General features: G+C 35.0%; 1 protein-coding gene across 2 annotated transcripts; it reads left to right on the top strand.

Annotated features, from left to right (window-relative positions):
* The first annotated feature begins 2070 nt into the window (after nucleotides 1–2070).
* LOC149085610 (ras-related protein Ral-A-like) lies at nucleotides 2071–11081 on the top strand. Of its 2 annotated transcripts, none has more exons than XM_089233748.1 (5): nucleotides 2071–2197; nucleotides 6563–6659; nucleotides 7162–7370; nucleotides 10334–10511; nucleotides 10630–11070. In XM_089233748.1, the coding sequence occupies exons 2-5, from the start codon at nucleotides 6570–6572 to the stop codon at nucleotides 10735–10737; spliced, it is 585 nt and encodes a 194-aa protein (XP_089089874.1). In that variant the 5' UTR covers nucleotides 2071–2197; nucleotides 6563–6569; the 3' UTR covers nucleotides 10738–11070. The 2 variants fall into 2 exon arrangements, with proteins under 2 accessions (XP_089089874.1, XP_089089875.1); XM_089233749.1 differs by lacking the exon at nucleotides 2071–2197 and adding an exon at nucleotides 4877–5076 and having other exon boundaries at nucleotides 10630–11081.
* The last annotated feature ends 4533 nt before the right edge of the window (nucleotides 11082–15614 follow it).

Below are 15614 nucleotides of genomic sequence, written 5' to 3'. Positions count from 1 at the left end.
GGAACAAACATCCAGGAACCTTTCTCATGAGGAAGGCTTTATAGCGAATTTTTTGAAGAGAAGTTAGTTTTTTTATTTCAAAAGTTCGATATCATGACCTCCCAATATATCGTCCGTTTTCCGTGGAAAGAGGTGGGTCGTTATAACGAACGTTAATTGTACTGTAGTAGCATTCAACGCTAAGCACTCATCTTACTAAAATGAAATTCAAACTTTCATGTAATTACTGTTTTTATTGTACTCTAAAAATAAATATTTATCTGAAAATGCTTGCTAAAGTGCCCTGTTATTTCTGAATAGCTTAAATATTCATGCTGTTTAATCAGGCGATATTTGAATGTTCTTAGTTGATTTGTTGGAGATGGTGTTTTTTGAAATACGTACAAATTCAAGTAGGTGCCGTATTGGTGCAAAGCACCACAACGGACAGGCTAAAAAATTTAAAAAAAAAATTCAGAAACGAGCAGTAATGGAGATACGCAGAGCATAAAAAACGAAAAAAAAATGCGGAATAACATGAACATCGTATTGAAAAAGATGAAACAAATGAAATCACCTTAATAATCAATTTTGTTGAAATTGCAGCCTGAAGAAAGCAGGAGAATTTTGGAGCAATGACTCTTCTCTCTCTCTCTCTCTCTCTCTCTCTCTCTCTCTCTCTCTCTCTCTCTCTCTCTCTCTCTCATTCAGGAGCAAAAGTCAAGAAAGCATATTAGAATCGCACAAGCTTATGTAGGACTTGGAAATTGACTATTCCCCGAAATGCGCATTTGAAGCATTGGGAAAATTTTAAAAACAGTTGCTAAATTTACAAATTGATCAGACCACGCGTCATTCTTAATTTACCATTGTTTTGATGCGTGTGTGGAAGCTTTAAAAAAATAAACGTATTTTTAAAAATCGAGCATTGTGAATTTTTTTTAAGCTTTCAAAAGAAATTTTATTGAATTTTATAGTGTCGTTTTTTCAAATATTTCTTTTGAAACCAATGCGATGGTTCAAACTGGATTTCGCCGAATTAACAGACGCCATGTACATGGACGTATGTAAATAATGTTCATAATAATGTTCATCATAATAACGTACATGAACGTAATACATGTAACGTTGTATTGTACCATGTATTGTATTATATATGTTGTCCATGTACCATGTATTATGATGAACATTATTCTTTCGCTATTATTGAGTATTGTTCAGATGACGTTTAAAACTCCTAGAAAAATAATAAGCTACGTGTAAACGCGCGCCAGTTGATGGATGGCAGCTGCATCAATATATTCACGAAAACAATCTTGGGAACGTCATTGAATAGTGCTATATGATTTCACTTTTTGTTGAATTTACTGAAAATTAATTAAAAATATAAATTAACAAAAAATAATATATTTAATAAAATCACGAATATCGTAATCATTGTACATCAAATCAACATTGGTATATTAATTAAATCATCTAAGTTTATTGATTTAACATCATTCAATGTTCCAATAATATACAACGTAATGCATATATAGGAAGTGCGTGGATTATGAAATACCATAATTTTTTTTTATTATTAAAATTTAAAAGATGATAGGAACCTGAAACCCGTATTTTCATAAAATTTATATTCTTGTCATTGACAAATATATGGTATTAAAAAATAAATATCACGACCAAGAAAAATATATTAATAAAAAACGATACTTGGGAGATTCTTAGTCATCGTTTCAACTTAAATAGGTTCGCGTAGAAGTGTGAGTTGTACTGATTTTTATACTTAAAAAAAGGTTTCTTGATTTTTTTTTTCTATGTACGTATTTCGATCTTCTACGTTAAATTTTAATCCATTAAAACCATTCATTTTCCCTTTCCAACAAAAATTAAGTTACATAGCTGAAGATTACCGACCATCAATAAAACTATTCGAAATGGTAAAGGTTGTTATGCATATTTAAGTGTTAAAAAAATCAGTAACGAGTATGAATCAGAAAAAGAACATGGATTGAATAAGGTTGCTATAGCAATGTGGCATCGGTATCAAGATAAATTTTTTTTACGTACAGGAATAGTAATTTCTTGTTCATCACTGATAGCAATCCTATTGTTTTTTCTTCGCCGAGAATAAGAGGCGGATCCAACAAATACGTTTATTACATGATGAGTAAATCACAACTAAGGCTAGCAGTTATATTAGGGATGTAAATTGACAAAAGTAAGTCAAAATATTCTGAAATATTATGTCATTCATTATTAATGATCAACATTGTATGCCGGGTGTTTCACGAAGAGCGTCTGATAAGAATTAAAATTCTTTTGTTTATTCTGAAATCAGAGTAAAATATGATGAAATTTTAGTTGAAAGATTGAAATTGAGCTAAGTTAAAAACTAACACAGCGGAATTTCATTCTTTTTGATGGTTGGGAAAAATGAAAAAAAATGAAATTTTGATACGGCCCCCAATGAAAAAAAAAATGCCACTAATTAAAATTTTCTCTTCTCTATAAAGCCGAAAAAAGTTGTCTGGATATATCTCCACTCTGATATTTTTTTTTATTTCTCTCTCTTTCTTACTTTAATATCCATATAATCTTATTTGCTACTATTTTTTATTAATAAAATGTGGTTCAAAACATTGTTTAGACATTAATTGTATCTAATTTTATTTTGGTGGCTAAGCATAGATAAGACTCTCGCTCCTTGACCGCTCATAAACATAATTTTCAATTTTGTATTTAGTATTCTGTAATCATGTCTCTGCGTTTATTATTTATTTATTTGTTTCTGTAATTTGTAATTTTCTGTTTTTGTTTAAAGAAAAAAATATTTCTGTTTTAAAAAAATTACCCGCAAGATTTGAATAGAAATTCAAACTACCCCTTAAAATTTGAATGGAAATTTTTTGAGATATCAATGATAGGAATTTTTGATTTTTACTATTTCTTATGACTTCGTATTCTTTTCAAGACCCGGCTATTTTAACATCAAAAAAGAAGTCAAAGATCACGAATTTCAATCATTGATATCTCGATAAATTTTCATTCAAATCTTACGAGGTGAATTTTTCTAGTAGAAAAGAGCGAGGTGCAAGTTTCACTTAATCGACATTTTTTTTTTGATTGGGGTTCTCTTAACTCTGAACGGCATAGCAGAAAACCTTTTAGAAAATGTCATATCTTTTTTTAAGTAGGCTTTCTTTCGGTTTTCAGCAGGAGCAAAGTAAGGGTACGAACATAGTGCACGCTGTTTTCCGATTGTGTGAGTTGGCGAATTCGTTACGGATTGGTTAAAAGACAGGAAATTCAGGTTTTTAACGAACCACAAACGGTGCCGACACACAGAATCGGAAACCAGAGTACACTATATTCGTTCCCTAAAGGGGTATAGGAAAAAGTGTTTCATTCAGAAATGAACTCGCTTAAAGGGTTAAATTTTATATTTCCTACAGTTACCATTTTTCGGTACTGAAACTATTGAAGCTTTATTTACCTCTTGCTGTTGATATTTTTTCCCGCATTTTGCTTAATTTTAGAATTAATCACAGAATTTTTTTAATTCGCTTCGTGAAGCACCCGGTAGGTACTTAGAGAAGGACTGAAATTAACCCCGTCTAATTAGCAAAGCTGAAGGTGGCCTAATAATGGTCTGTTGGGGGGTTTTTTTCTTTGTCATTCATTCTACTCTAAGGCAGGAATTCAGACTGGTTTTCCTCCTTAATCCCTACAGTACATATACGGCTCCTAGTAGAAAAAATGACTTACCTAAAATAGGTACGTTATTTGAGTACTTTTTCTAACTGAAAGTATGTTTCTATCACCAACGGTTCAAAGGATAAAGGGTGTATAAGTATACAACTTCACACTTTGTATAATCATGGAAAATACATTGTAATATAGTTAGTTTTAACCGGTAAGCTTTGCGTAGAAAATATTATAGTTAGTACCCAACAAACGGCACTTGAAAAGATTAATGTGGATAGCTAGCCCGCGCTCTATCTAGAGTTGAGAAGATTCGAATGTACAGTGAAACCTCGATATAACGATATTTTGTGGTCCAAGAAAAATATCGTTGTAGAGAGATTATTGTTATATCGAAAGGCAACATTATCGTCACGTGCTATCAAATTTATACTGCTGTTGGTATCTTTTCTGAATCGGCGTTGATACTACCACTAAAAAAAATTCGCTTTAGAATATTTATTCATCGCAAAAAAAATTTAACTTCAGTTGATAGACAAAATTCAGTTAGATGTATTGTCCCTGTAAAGAGGTTTATCGGTACACACTTTGGGGTATCACAAAAGTAACGATACTCAAAACTTCATCAACACTTTCGGTGTACCAGATACCGATATTATTAGACATTCTCGAAAGAACTAAAATATGTGACAAGTTTAAAAATATATGAAGGATATTTCGAGTTGGCCGTTGTGGCCGTTTCAAAATCTCCTCTAAAAATATCGTTAAAGAATATCTTTGTGTACCGAGAGGGGTTTAACATTTTTTAGACTATAGGCGATTCCAAACACGATTTGAGGAAAAATATTGTTGTAGAGGGATTTATTGTTATATCGAGCATCGTTGTAGCGAGGTTTCACTGTATACACAGATAGGATCAAAATTGGTAGTTTGTGCCTGGTTCTACGACTGATCAGAGGCCTCTGTATAGTATCACCCGCCATTAATGTGCAGTGTAATGTCAGTATTATCGCTACAGCCAATAGCTGTTCTTTATACGCAATTTTTTTTAAAGATCAGATGGCACTTTGACATCAGATTGAACAACAGAAAACTGATTTTTCCACCCTCGATGAGTCCGCTAGGGTTTTTAGTCACCTTTACACTATCCTGTTTTTTAACGATTTGGCGTCATTTCGAGCGGCAAAACCAGTTTTTTGGTGCAAGATGAAGAACGATGATTCCGCTCTCCTTTCTAGGTGACTTGGACCCTAGTAACTTTTTAAGTTTGAGATTGAGGATCAAAACTCGATGTGTTAAAAAATATTCCTCGCCAACTTTTTTTTATTAGCCACCAAGTGTTTCATCAATGAATGTCTGCTGGCCAGACGTTACATATAAACCACCGTTACAATAGTGAGTACCATTTTAAAATTTTCATCGCACTTAATTTTAGTTTTTCATATCGAAGTTTACTATAGACATCTTAGTTTTCAACCGGTGTGCCACACGAGTTTGGAAAATGTGCCGTAAAATAATAAGTACCAGCTAACCACTAACATGAATTTCAGCCTTCGATGAAATTTTTTTGAGCACGAATGGGAAGGTCAAATAATGGATTGGCATTTTCATGCCACAAATTATTAAAATTCGTTAAGGGTTCTCTGACAATTTAAAAAAAAAATGACAACTGTTTTCACACACGACAAACAATTACATACAAAAAATTTTCCTGAAAATAATTTAGATGGTGGGATTTTTTTCGTTTTTAAATGTCGATTCGCAAATCTTGTAAAAATGCATAAGATGTAAAACGATGTGTAAAAACTCAGGTTTTTCATGATTGATAATATTTCTTGCTTCAATAAATGTTGAAGTGAGGAATAAGATTATAACTTAATATAAATCACTATTAATATCGTCATTAACGAGCATTTTCATTTATTAATTGACCGATTACTACTATCAATCGATTTATTGATCCACCGTCAAAATTCATCGCAATGGGAAAACTATAAACTATTAGACAAAGATCATCAAAGTGGGAATATCTCATTTTGTCACGGCTGATTTAATGAGATGGCCATAACAATCATTTCAGGGTTATGAACGTACATGTCATGATTTTTTTTGGATTATTTTCAACTCCGATTAAGATAAAAATTGAAATGCACGAACAAATCCATTTTACGTTTGCTACATCCTGTGGAATGTGATTAGAATTTTGAGTGCATCGCGGCACTTTTGTGGCATCCTAAAAACGTTGGAACTCATGACGCTGGCTGAATTACTAAATCTATACATGTAAAATAACATGACTGATTCATCACCGAGCCGAAACAGCTGACGCTATAAATATGAAATTTGGTCATTAATATTTTATGATGAGCAGTGTTTCTCAAAATGTGAGTCGGGGCGTCGCGGGAAGCTGGAGATATTGATTTGCGTGTCTATTTATGCTTTGAAGCGATTCTTTTACTAGTATAAGGTCAAATATCTGAAACTATTCTGGGGAAGCTGCATATCAACCATGAATTTTTTAAGGGAGCCGCGGATGACAAAAGTTTGAGAACCACTGATGTGAGCAATTTTCAGATTACCAAATCCACGGGAGCCAAGCCACGGGTAACAGCTAGTTACTAATATAAGCATTTCATCCACGAAATATCGCGTGACATTTTCGATCTCAAAATTTGAGAATCGGTTTTGCATAGGGGTACAAGTATTAGAAGATCTCGGTAAATATTTGTTAAATGTCAGGATTTTAGCGGGGGGAGAGAGGGCTGCGGTCCTTTCATTTTTAAATATCAGTTCAGAGTTTTTCATTATTTTTTTATAAGTTTATTTAGTTGCGATGCGATATAGTGTCTTTGTATGCGATTTTTTTTTCTTTTTATCATAGATCAAAGATGTCGTCCTTGCCAGTGCACAAAATAATTATGCTGGGAACTGGTGGAGTCGGTAAATCGGCCCTAACTATCCAGTTCATGTATGGAGAAGTACGTAGAGATTAAATACTGAAAATTGATTGTCACAAGGTGGAATTTTGGTATATTGTAATGTGAATGAGCTTTCATTTTGTTAAAAAATTTCCTCACTGTGCTTTCAAATTCAAGACGATTATAACTTTTTTGAAATCCCCTTTTCATTTAATAAACGGAACAAAAATTCTCGGGGGGAACTTTTGCTAGTGCCGCAACTAGGGGGGAAAGCCGGCGGGTCTGATGGCCCGGGAACTGCACTCGCCTTTTAACTGCTGCTTTAACGTTACTTGAAGTGCCAAAATGTGTGCTTGACTCGACCGACAAAGTGTGTAGTTGCGGCCCTGACTCTTGCAGTATTTAAAATTTTTTTAACATTTTAAATCCTGGGTTCGATCCCAGATGAGACGGTGGTCGGCTGAAGTTGGTGTTCTGTGTTTTTCCAACTTTGAAGCATGAACACCTATTTTGTGCGTATATTATCTGAAATCTAGACTTGAATTTTTGCTTTTCATTTCAGTTTGTTGAAGACTACGAGCCAACTAAAGCCGATTCTTACCGAAGAAAAGTCAATTTAGACGGTAAAGAAGTGCAAATAGACATCTTGGATACCGCTGGTCAAGAAGATTTTGTGAACGTCAAGGACAATTATCTGCGGTCTGGTGAAGGGTTTGCCTGCGTTTTTTCCGTAACAGAACACGACAGTTTCGTTGCAACATCCGACTTGAGGTTAAATTAAATATACAGCAAAATATTGACAGTAAATGCATCATTAAATTCGATCCAAAAAACCCCTTAAAATTGGCGATTTTTTAATATGTTTTCATATTTGACATTCATAGAACAAAATCAACATTTTTAAACTATAATTTCAACTGATCGAATGCTGACTAGCATGAAAAACAAAGCACTTAGTTTCCAATTGTTTTTGTTCTCATGATCAAAAAATGACAAAATAAATATTGTATAAGAATTTAAATGCGTAAAAAAAAAAAAAAATTCTACCTGTAATTGGGACTGAACTGAAAATTAAAAAAAAAACCAAGTCTTTTTCGGTTGGTACGCAATATAGTGTCCAGGCTAATTTTTCTAAAAGTAACGGCTTATATAGAGAGAACTAGCATTGCAGAGGGCAAACTCCTCAAGTCAGTAAAGTGCAAATGTTGAGCATCTTTAGTAGCTCTGCAAGATGTGCACACACGGTATTTGATCTCTTGCCAAGTGTTTAATAGCATCTGAGGGGTTACTAAATCAATGCTGCAGTAATACACTGTTGATACGGATGTGGGATTCTCTACATTCCACTTGGTTCGTACACGGCATTTAACACGCTTCGCTGATTCAAATTCAGCTAGCCTAAGCACGCACTTTAACCTTATGTTGTAGGGTTCACATGCTACTACAACTTGGATGCATCTTGTAAACATTCCTCTGAGAAACTTCAAATGAATTGGTGCTTGTCGAAATGTGCCGTGTATCATAAAATTTATTGCTAAGCCATAGGCGGATACAGGGGAGAGTGATCGTCCCCTCCAGTTCAATGAAAAAATTGTATTGGCGTAGATGGGAGGGTGCAGGTGGACACCCTCTCCCTGTTCACTATGCATACTATCGGTGATTCATCCCCACCCCCGTTCGAAGCCTTGTATCCGCTTATGTTCTGAGGAATGCCTGTTCTGCGTTCCAGAAATGCTGTCATCTGGTTTCCGAATTCGGAAACAAACAGCTAGGCGGTTTATTTTGCCAGTATCGCATACTATGCTTGAATTTTAAATGTTAAAGACCTGATTGTGTGTGCGCTCTGTGGAGAGATTTTTTTTTGAATGGGAAATCGGCTCGTGCCTTCCTGCTTTGAAGATGAGAAACTCAAGAAAATTAACTTCAGTCGACCAAGCCGTCTCAACGCTAGCAGTCTGCGCAACTGCTACGAAAAGCGTTTCAAAGAAACTGTCGATATTGCGCATGCGCGTTCTTGGTAGAAAGCTCTGATAAACTTTTAGCAATCGCCCTATCCCACGACCACCTAGATAATATAGTTATATAGGAGGTCGTGCCTATCCACGGTGCAGTACTTTCATAACTAAGCATGTGTGGTTGTCTCAGTATAAGCCATTACTTTTGGATACCTTTAGCCCTGACACCCTGTACTATATAAATGCTCTTGAAACTGGAAAAAAATTAGAATTATAATAAACTCGTGCATTTTGGCAGGATTTTCGGTTCATTTTTTTCCATACCACGGGGATTTTATGCGCACGAGGGCTAATTAGACCATGATCTTTATTTTATTGTTGATTCCGAACGGCAGCGTTTGACATTTTTGCCTTTCTATACTCACCGAGCAGTTGATACGCTAACCCATCGGTGTGGGACACCTTGCGGTAGTTTTTTTCTGTGGCCACTATGCCACCGTTTCTGCTGTAGTAGCTTTTGTCAGGAAAATTTCCGACGAAGATGAATCGGGTATCGAGCTCGCAACATTTCTAAACCTAACGTCTTTGGTACTGTGTTCCCCTTAAGCAAGTATCTTATCGACCTGGAGCTACAGTGCCCAGGATTTTCAGTTTAAATTGCAATTGCTACCTGAAAATGCGCAATTTATTATAATTTTAACTTTCAAATTTCTGATTACTGTGCAACTGATGTTATTTAACCTTCTAGCGGCATTGATAAGAGATCACCACTTCAAAAGCCTCTTATTTTAGCATTGACAAGCCCAGATATTTTGAAAAGTTGATTTCGCAATGAAACTCCCTATCCCCTTATTTTGCACTCGCAGAAAATAGGAAGAAAGCCTACTTTATCTATATATAAAAACGAATGTATGTCTGTTTGTCCTTTATGCATTACTACACCATTCAACCGATCGCCATGAAACTGGGAAGTTGAGTACACTCCCGCGAAGTTTTCTGGCAGTTTTTTTTTTTCCTTTCCTTCATTTCCTTGAATTTCCTTTCTTCTGAGATCGCAGCAACGCGCGACGGGTAAGCTAGTATCTTTTAAAAAAGAGACTGCATTTTACAGGGAGTTTATATAGTAAAATAGACTGCATTTACGGAGGAAGAAAAGGATGCAACTAAGCCTGCCGCAGAAAAAAACACTCCGCGAGAAGGTACGCACTGCTGTTATGGAATTGATGGCTCCGCGATACCTTCGTCGCCCACTGTTTCTCACTATGGCATTTTCTGTCTTTGCGGTGAGCATGGGAAGTCCTCACTTTTTGGGACAGATCAGTGGTCAGGCCAAGAGACTTGGTGCGAGTGCGGACAAGATCTCTCTGCTTACTCTCCGTACAGTTGGTTGATCTGCTAGCCCGACTGTCTATGGAATGTTAGCCTCCAAGTCTCCGCTCAGGCGTACTTCCGAGTACACTTGTCCTGGCAACATGTGCTTTGTGCACTATCTTCTGCAATGCCTTCTGGCAGCTGGCTCCTATGCCACGTAAAGGATTAGCTCGACGGAGCAAATGGTGTTCGGATTCAATACCTTTTGAGATCGACGTTGTCCCATGGATGAAATATATTTTGTCTTCTATGAAAGCAATGTTAAATTCTGAATTTCTCAGCATTTTTAGAATATTGGAAATATAAGATTCTAGTTTCTAATCTCTTCCAAGTTATCCTCCTGCAGTTTGAAAGAAATGAACTGTTTCAACGTATTTAATACAAAGCCAATATTATGTTTATTTACAGAGAACAGATGCTTCGAATGAAAGCCAATGATACCAATGTACCGTTTTTCTTAATTGGAAACAAAGCTGATCTGGAAGATAAACGTGAAGTTTCTTTTGAAACGGCGGAAGCTCAAGCTCAAGTATGGAACGTACCATACTTTGAAACATCGGCTAAAACAAGACAGAATGTCGATGAGGTATAAATCAACAGTTCAATTCAATTTAACACGAGTTTGTTAGTTTCTCGATAATTGTCAGCAATTCACAAAACAAAATGACGAAAATCTAAATTTTCTGTATACATTTTTTTTTCAGGCTTTCTTGGGAATTTTGCGAGCGATAAATTCTTCTAAAGCTGCCAATCAATCTTCAGAATCCAAACGAAAGCAAAAACAGAAAAATTCAAAATGTATTATATTGTGAACAATCTTGGGCATTTATACGATATAAGGGATTAATCAACCTAAACTACTTTAACCCGCCTAAACTGAACAAATCGGCACGAGAGTTGGATGGGATAACCTATTGCACATAAAACAAATTGTAAAATCGAAAGTATTTGTTGTCTTTTTTCATGTATTATAAAACATTTATTTTAAAGCCATTAAAATTTTTCAGAACGAAAGTTTATTGCTAATAAACAATAGTTTTCGTATATATAAATTGTCAGTGTATTTTTACGATTACCGTAAACGCGGGCTACTTTAGCCCTGGGATTCTTTGGCCAAAAACGGTAAAATAAAACGTATTCTATATAATTACTGCAGAAAAAGAAATTTTTTAACTAGTTTGTGTGCGTGTTTTTTCTTGCTAAGTGGAGGTAAAACAAGGCCACTGAGTGCATCAAATAGCTCACGAATGACCGATTAGGCAGCGACAGTGGTGGTTTTTCATCTCGAACTTTCAACTGGGTGTTTTAACCGAGCTTCGTCAAGTAAGGTAGGTATCTAATTAGAAACACAATTTAATGTTTTTAACTGTAGTATAATAGAAAATTTCGTTTAATTTTTTCCGAAAACAATTGAAAATTTAAACCCTGGACTATCCCGGATGCAACTAGAGTCACCGATTTGGGAATTCTCATTGACGAGCGACTTAAGTTTTCTGAACATTGTTCAGCGGTTGTCAAAAAAGCGAATAGAATGCTTGGTCTCATTTTCAAAAAGGTCTCTTCGCGTTCTCCTAAAGTCATTCTTCCGCTTTTTCGAGGCTTAGTTCGTCCTGGACTGGAGTATGCTGTAAGGTTTTGGAGACCATACCTACAGAGGGACATAGACTTGGTTGAAGGGGTGCAGAGAAGAGCTACGCGTGTCCTTATTGGCCCTCAGGGCTTGAGTTATGAAGAAAGACTTCATTTTTTGAATATGTTTACATTGGATGAACGCAGGTGTCGAGGAGATATGATCGAAGTGTTCAAAATTTTCAATGGGATGGATAGGATGGACCATGAACTTTTAGTACACCGCCAATCGACTGCTTTTACAAGGGGACACCAGTATCGATTGGTGAGGGACAATGCAAGGTTATGGTGTCGCAGGGAATTTTTCTCCAATAGGGTTGTTAATAAATGGAATAGCTTACCCCCGGAGGTAGTAAATTGTAACACAATTGACACGTTTAAAAAGAAATACGATAAACATGTTGGGGTAAATCGAGAAGCTATCCATTCTTAGAATAAGACAACCATAAGTATTCTTTATGGGCATTGTATAATATTTTATCATGTGTATATATTGTTTGTAATTTGTGTTAATTGCATTTTTAATTGGGTTGCTGTATTTTTGAAACATATGACAACCATATTTTTATGGGCATCTTTTTATCAGCCACCTCGTTGGGCATTTTGCCTGTTGTGGTGTTGTATTTGTATAAAAAAACTAAAAATACGACTTACTTTGGTAATTTTTGTTTCCGAGTATACTTACAATTATTCAATGCATAATTATTTTTTTTTTAAATGTCTATCCTATTTCAAGTTTTTGTTTCCAGATTGGAAAGATGATGCATAAATAGCTTACAAACGTTGGCCTGGAAGTTAACTGCATCAAATGACCACCTTCAAAACTGTTTAGATGCAATTTAATCTGTTAAAATGAATCGAAGGCAAGCTGCAGATAACTTTAAAGTACCTCGAAGCACCATTAAAAACAAAAATGAATTTTTTTTATCAAACTAGGTCATTCCAAGTTTTTCAGTTTCGAGGAAGCTAGTCACGACGAAAAAATTTGTGATTATGGGTTCCCAATAATTGTCTCCAAAGAGGTATTTTTCGGTCAATTTGTAAGACGTAAGATAAGTAAAAATTAAAAAAAACACACACAATGTAAATATTGCTTACTATTTTAATGATTAATACAAGTTGAAATAAAAGCTTTCTTTCGAAAATTGAAGTTTTATTATTAGCCAGATTCAAGAAGTACCCCAGCTCTTCAATGATTTAAGATATGAAAAAGTGGGCTGAAGAGAGTTACCCACATACAAGGGTAACATTGGCTTGAGTTTTTTTTTAAAATTAGCTTAACCCTTTTTATCCTACATTGTAAAAAATTGAAGAAAATTATAAATTAAATAGTTTTTTAAATGTAATGATGATGTAAATTATTTGGTAGGTCATTTTTTGGTTCTATTTAAAGGCAAAAAGTTTTTGGAACAGTTTAAAACAAATTATCTAACCCGGTACTTTAACTTAACCCTTTATATCCTGACACTACTTTAGTCTTTTCATTTACATAATATAAGAGAACCTATCGATGTAAAAAAAACTTAAAAGTAATATATTGGGTTTTAGCAAAATGTGAATTTTTTTTTTTTTTCAAAATGGGCCAAAGTAGCCCGCGTTTACGGTACTTCAATTTTTCTCTTCCATCTGATAACGCTTTACTAAACATTTTTTTAAAAAAATAAAAATACTATTATATTCGAGATCTCTTTTGGAAATGCTACTGTAATGAGAGGTGTGAAAAAGGTGACCGCATTTTAAGGGACATTCTGACATTTTTTCTGAAATCCCTGAATAAAAATTCACTACAATAATACCCCGAGTTGAGATTTCGGAATTCGCGACTTTCTGTGAAACATGCACGTTTTTGAAAGCCGAGCATAAACATGGAATTATTGCCGAGACAGAAATTTTAACTCTTGGCAAACGTTGAAATGTGCAAAAAAAAAATATTTTTAAAATATTTGAAAAAAAAATACGGAATGATGATGATTGCCAACCCAGTAAGAAGAAAAAGTTGGCAAAATAAGAATTTTCAAATTTTTCACCTTGAAAAGAGATATATATGCTGTAGGGGATAAAATGTTTTTGAACGCTTTTTTTTAGTTGTGTTGTAGCTTTGAAATTGTGTGGCACTAAACCCTTTCACAATTTGAGCAACACAGTTGAATACCCATTTTTTCATAATTTGCATCGTCCTTTTGATCCATGCTCGGGCCAGTGGTTATACGAATCATATCGATTGTCCTGCGTAAGAAATAGTAACTTCTTAGGTTCCACGTCTAAAGATTGCCTACGGCTTTTTTCTCTTGATAGCATTCATAATTATCTGTTACCCGTGGCTTCGCTTGCGTAGATTCGGTAATCTGAAATTTTCTGGGCGGTGATTTCCCCCATATAACATTTGAACCTCTTGGGGATGAATTTTCAAAAACCTCGTCTTAGTGGATACGTACATTATGAAATAAAGTACTGACTAAATTTCATATTTATGACTTCAGCAATTTCGGCGCAGTGATGATTGCTCCATATAACCTTTGAACCCCCATTTAGGGTTTTTCAAAACCCTTCTTAGTGAGTCTACATTGCAATGCAAAAGTACTGACAAATTTCATATTTATAGATTCAGCAGTTTTGGTTATGCGTGATATTTCTCCATATGACCCCCCCACACTTTATTGGGTCCCCTTCAGGAGTCGAATTTCGGAAAACCTCTTAAGTAGTGTTCGTCATGAAACAAAACATTTGTAAGAATTTCATAAATAGCTTCAGCGGTTTCGGCTCAACTTAAATTTCTCTTATTTTTAACCCCCTTATGACTCCCCCAAGAGGCCGAATTTCGAAAAAACCCTTGTTAGTCTTTCCGCCATGAATCAAAACGTTTGACCGAATTTCATTAATATAGCTTTAGTGGTTTTGGCTCTGCGTGATTTATATATTTTACTTTTGAACTCCCTTATGACCCCCTTGGTGAGTCTACGTCATGAAACAAAACTATTGACAAAATTTGATATTTATAGCTTCAGCTCGGCAATGATGAATCGGGACATGTTATTTTATATATAGATTTCTTCTAGAGAAAATCTTTCGACTCACGTCGATTACCAAGCCGTGCATTTACAGGGCATATATTGCACAGCATAGGGGTAAATCTGATATACTATTTCGTTTATAAGATTCGCGTCAAAATATCTGAAGTATTGCTGAGTAGTTTTGTTTTCACTGGTACCAAGAAATTTGAGATGAGATGGAAAAAAATGCAAATCACCCAATCGAGAATGTTCTGGCATGCTTTTGCTTTGCTTTTGTGCTCTTTGTAAGTGCATATGTCCGTAAGGAACGAGTTCCTCGGGGTTCATCGCTTTCCGAACTGTAAAAGTATTTATTAGCTTCCTAATGAAAAAAATCTCAAGCTTACAATTGGTAGTTCTAGTCACACGTCACAACTCAACACGTTCTAGCATACACAAATTCATTAGAAATTGCTCAGAGAATGTTCATGATGGTAGTATAAAAGCACTTGTGGGTCTCACACGCAATTTTTTTCCTGGAGAAATTTGGAAAAACTTTTTTTTTCTTTTAAAGTGTCTTAAAAGTCTGCATCGTCCTCTTATGTAGAGTGTATTTTTCGAGCTGCCGCTTGCTAAAATGTTAATGTTATGCCATTAAAATTTTAAATTTCAAACAGTCCAGCTCAAAAAATACTCCACAAAAGTTTTTTTTTCACTTTCTCTGTAAAAAATTTGATTGGCGCTTAACGAGTTTTGCAACTGCACGACTCATATATAGATTTAAAAGATAAATGGCAGCATCAAAAAATATAACTTTTTGTGTGTGTAACAAACCCCTCCCCTCTTCGCATTCTTACTGCAACAAAGCCAAATCTCATTTGGCGCTTGATCTTCGCTCACTTTTCTGCATATAAGGTGACCATATAACCCATGTTTTACGGGACACGACTTTTTTTTATTAGTGCTCTTTTTTTAATCCATTCGACGTAATTCAATGGTATCAAATCAGTTTAAAAAATTAAATTAATGACTTGAAATTTTTTGTTTTAAGGTGGCGCTAAAATGGGATA

The sequence above is a fragment of the Pholcus phalangioides genome, unplaced genomic scaffold, assembly GCF_987345545.1.
Source record: "Pholcus phalangioides strain wild (caught in Gottingen) unplaced genomic scaffold, Ppha-v1.0 ptg000007l_1, whole genome shotgun sequence".
NCBI classification, from domain to species: Eukaryota; Metazoa; Arthropoda; class Arachnida; order Araneae; family Pholcidae; genus Pholcus; species Pholcus phalangioides.
Note: the sequence above shows the minus strand (reverse complement) of the source record. Positions and strands in the feature narration are given on the sequence as shown.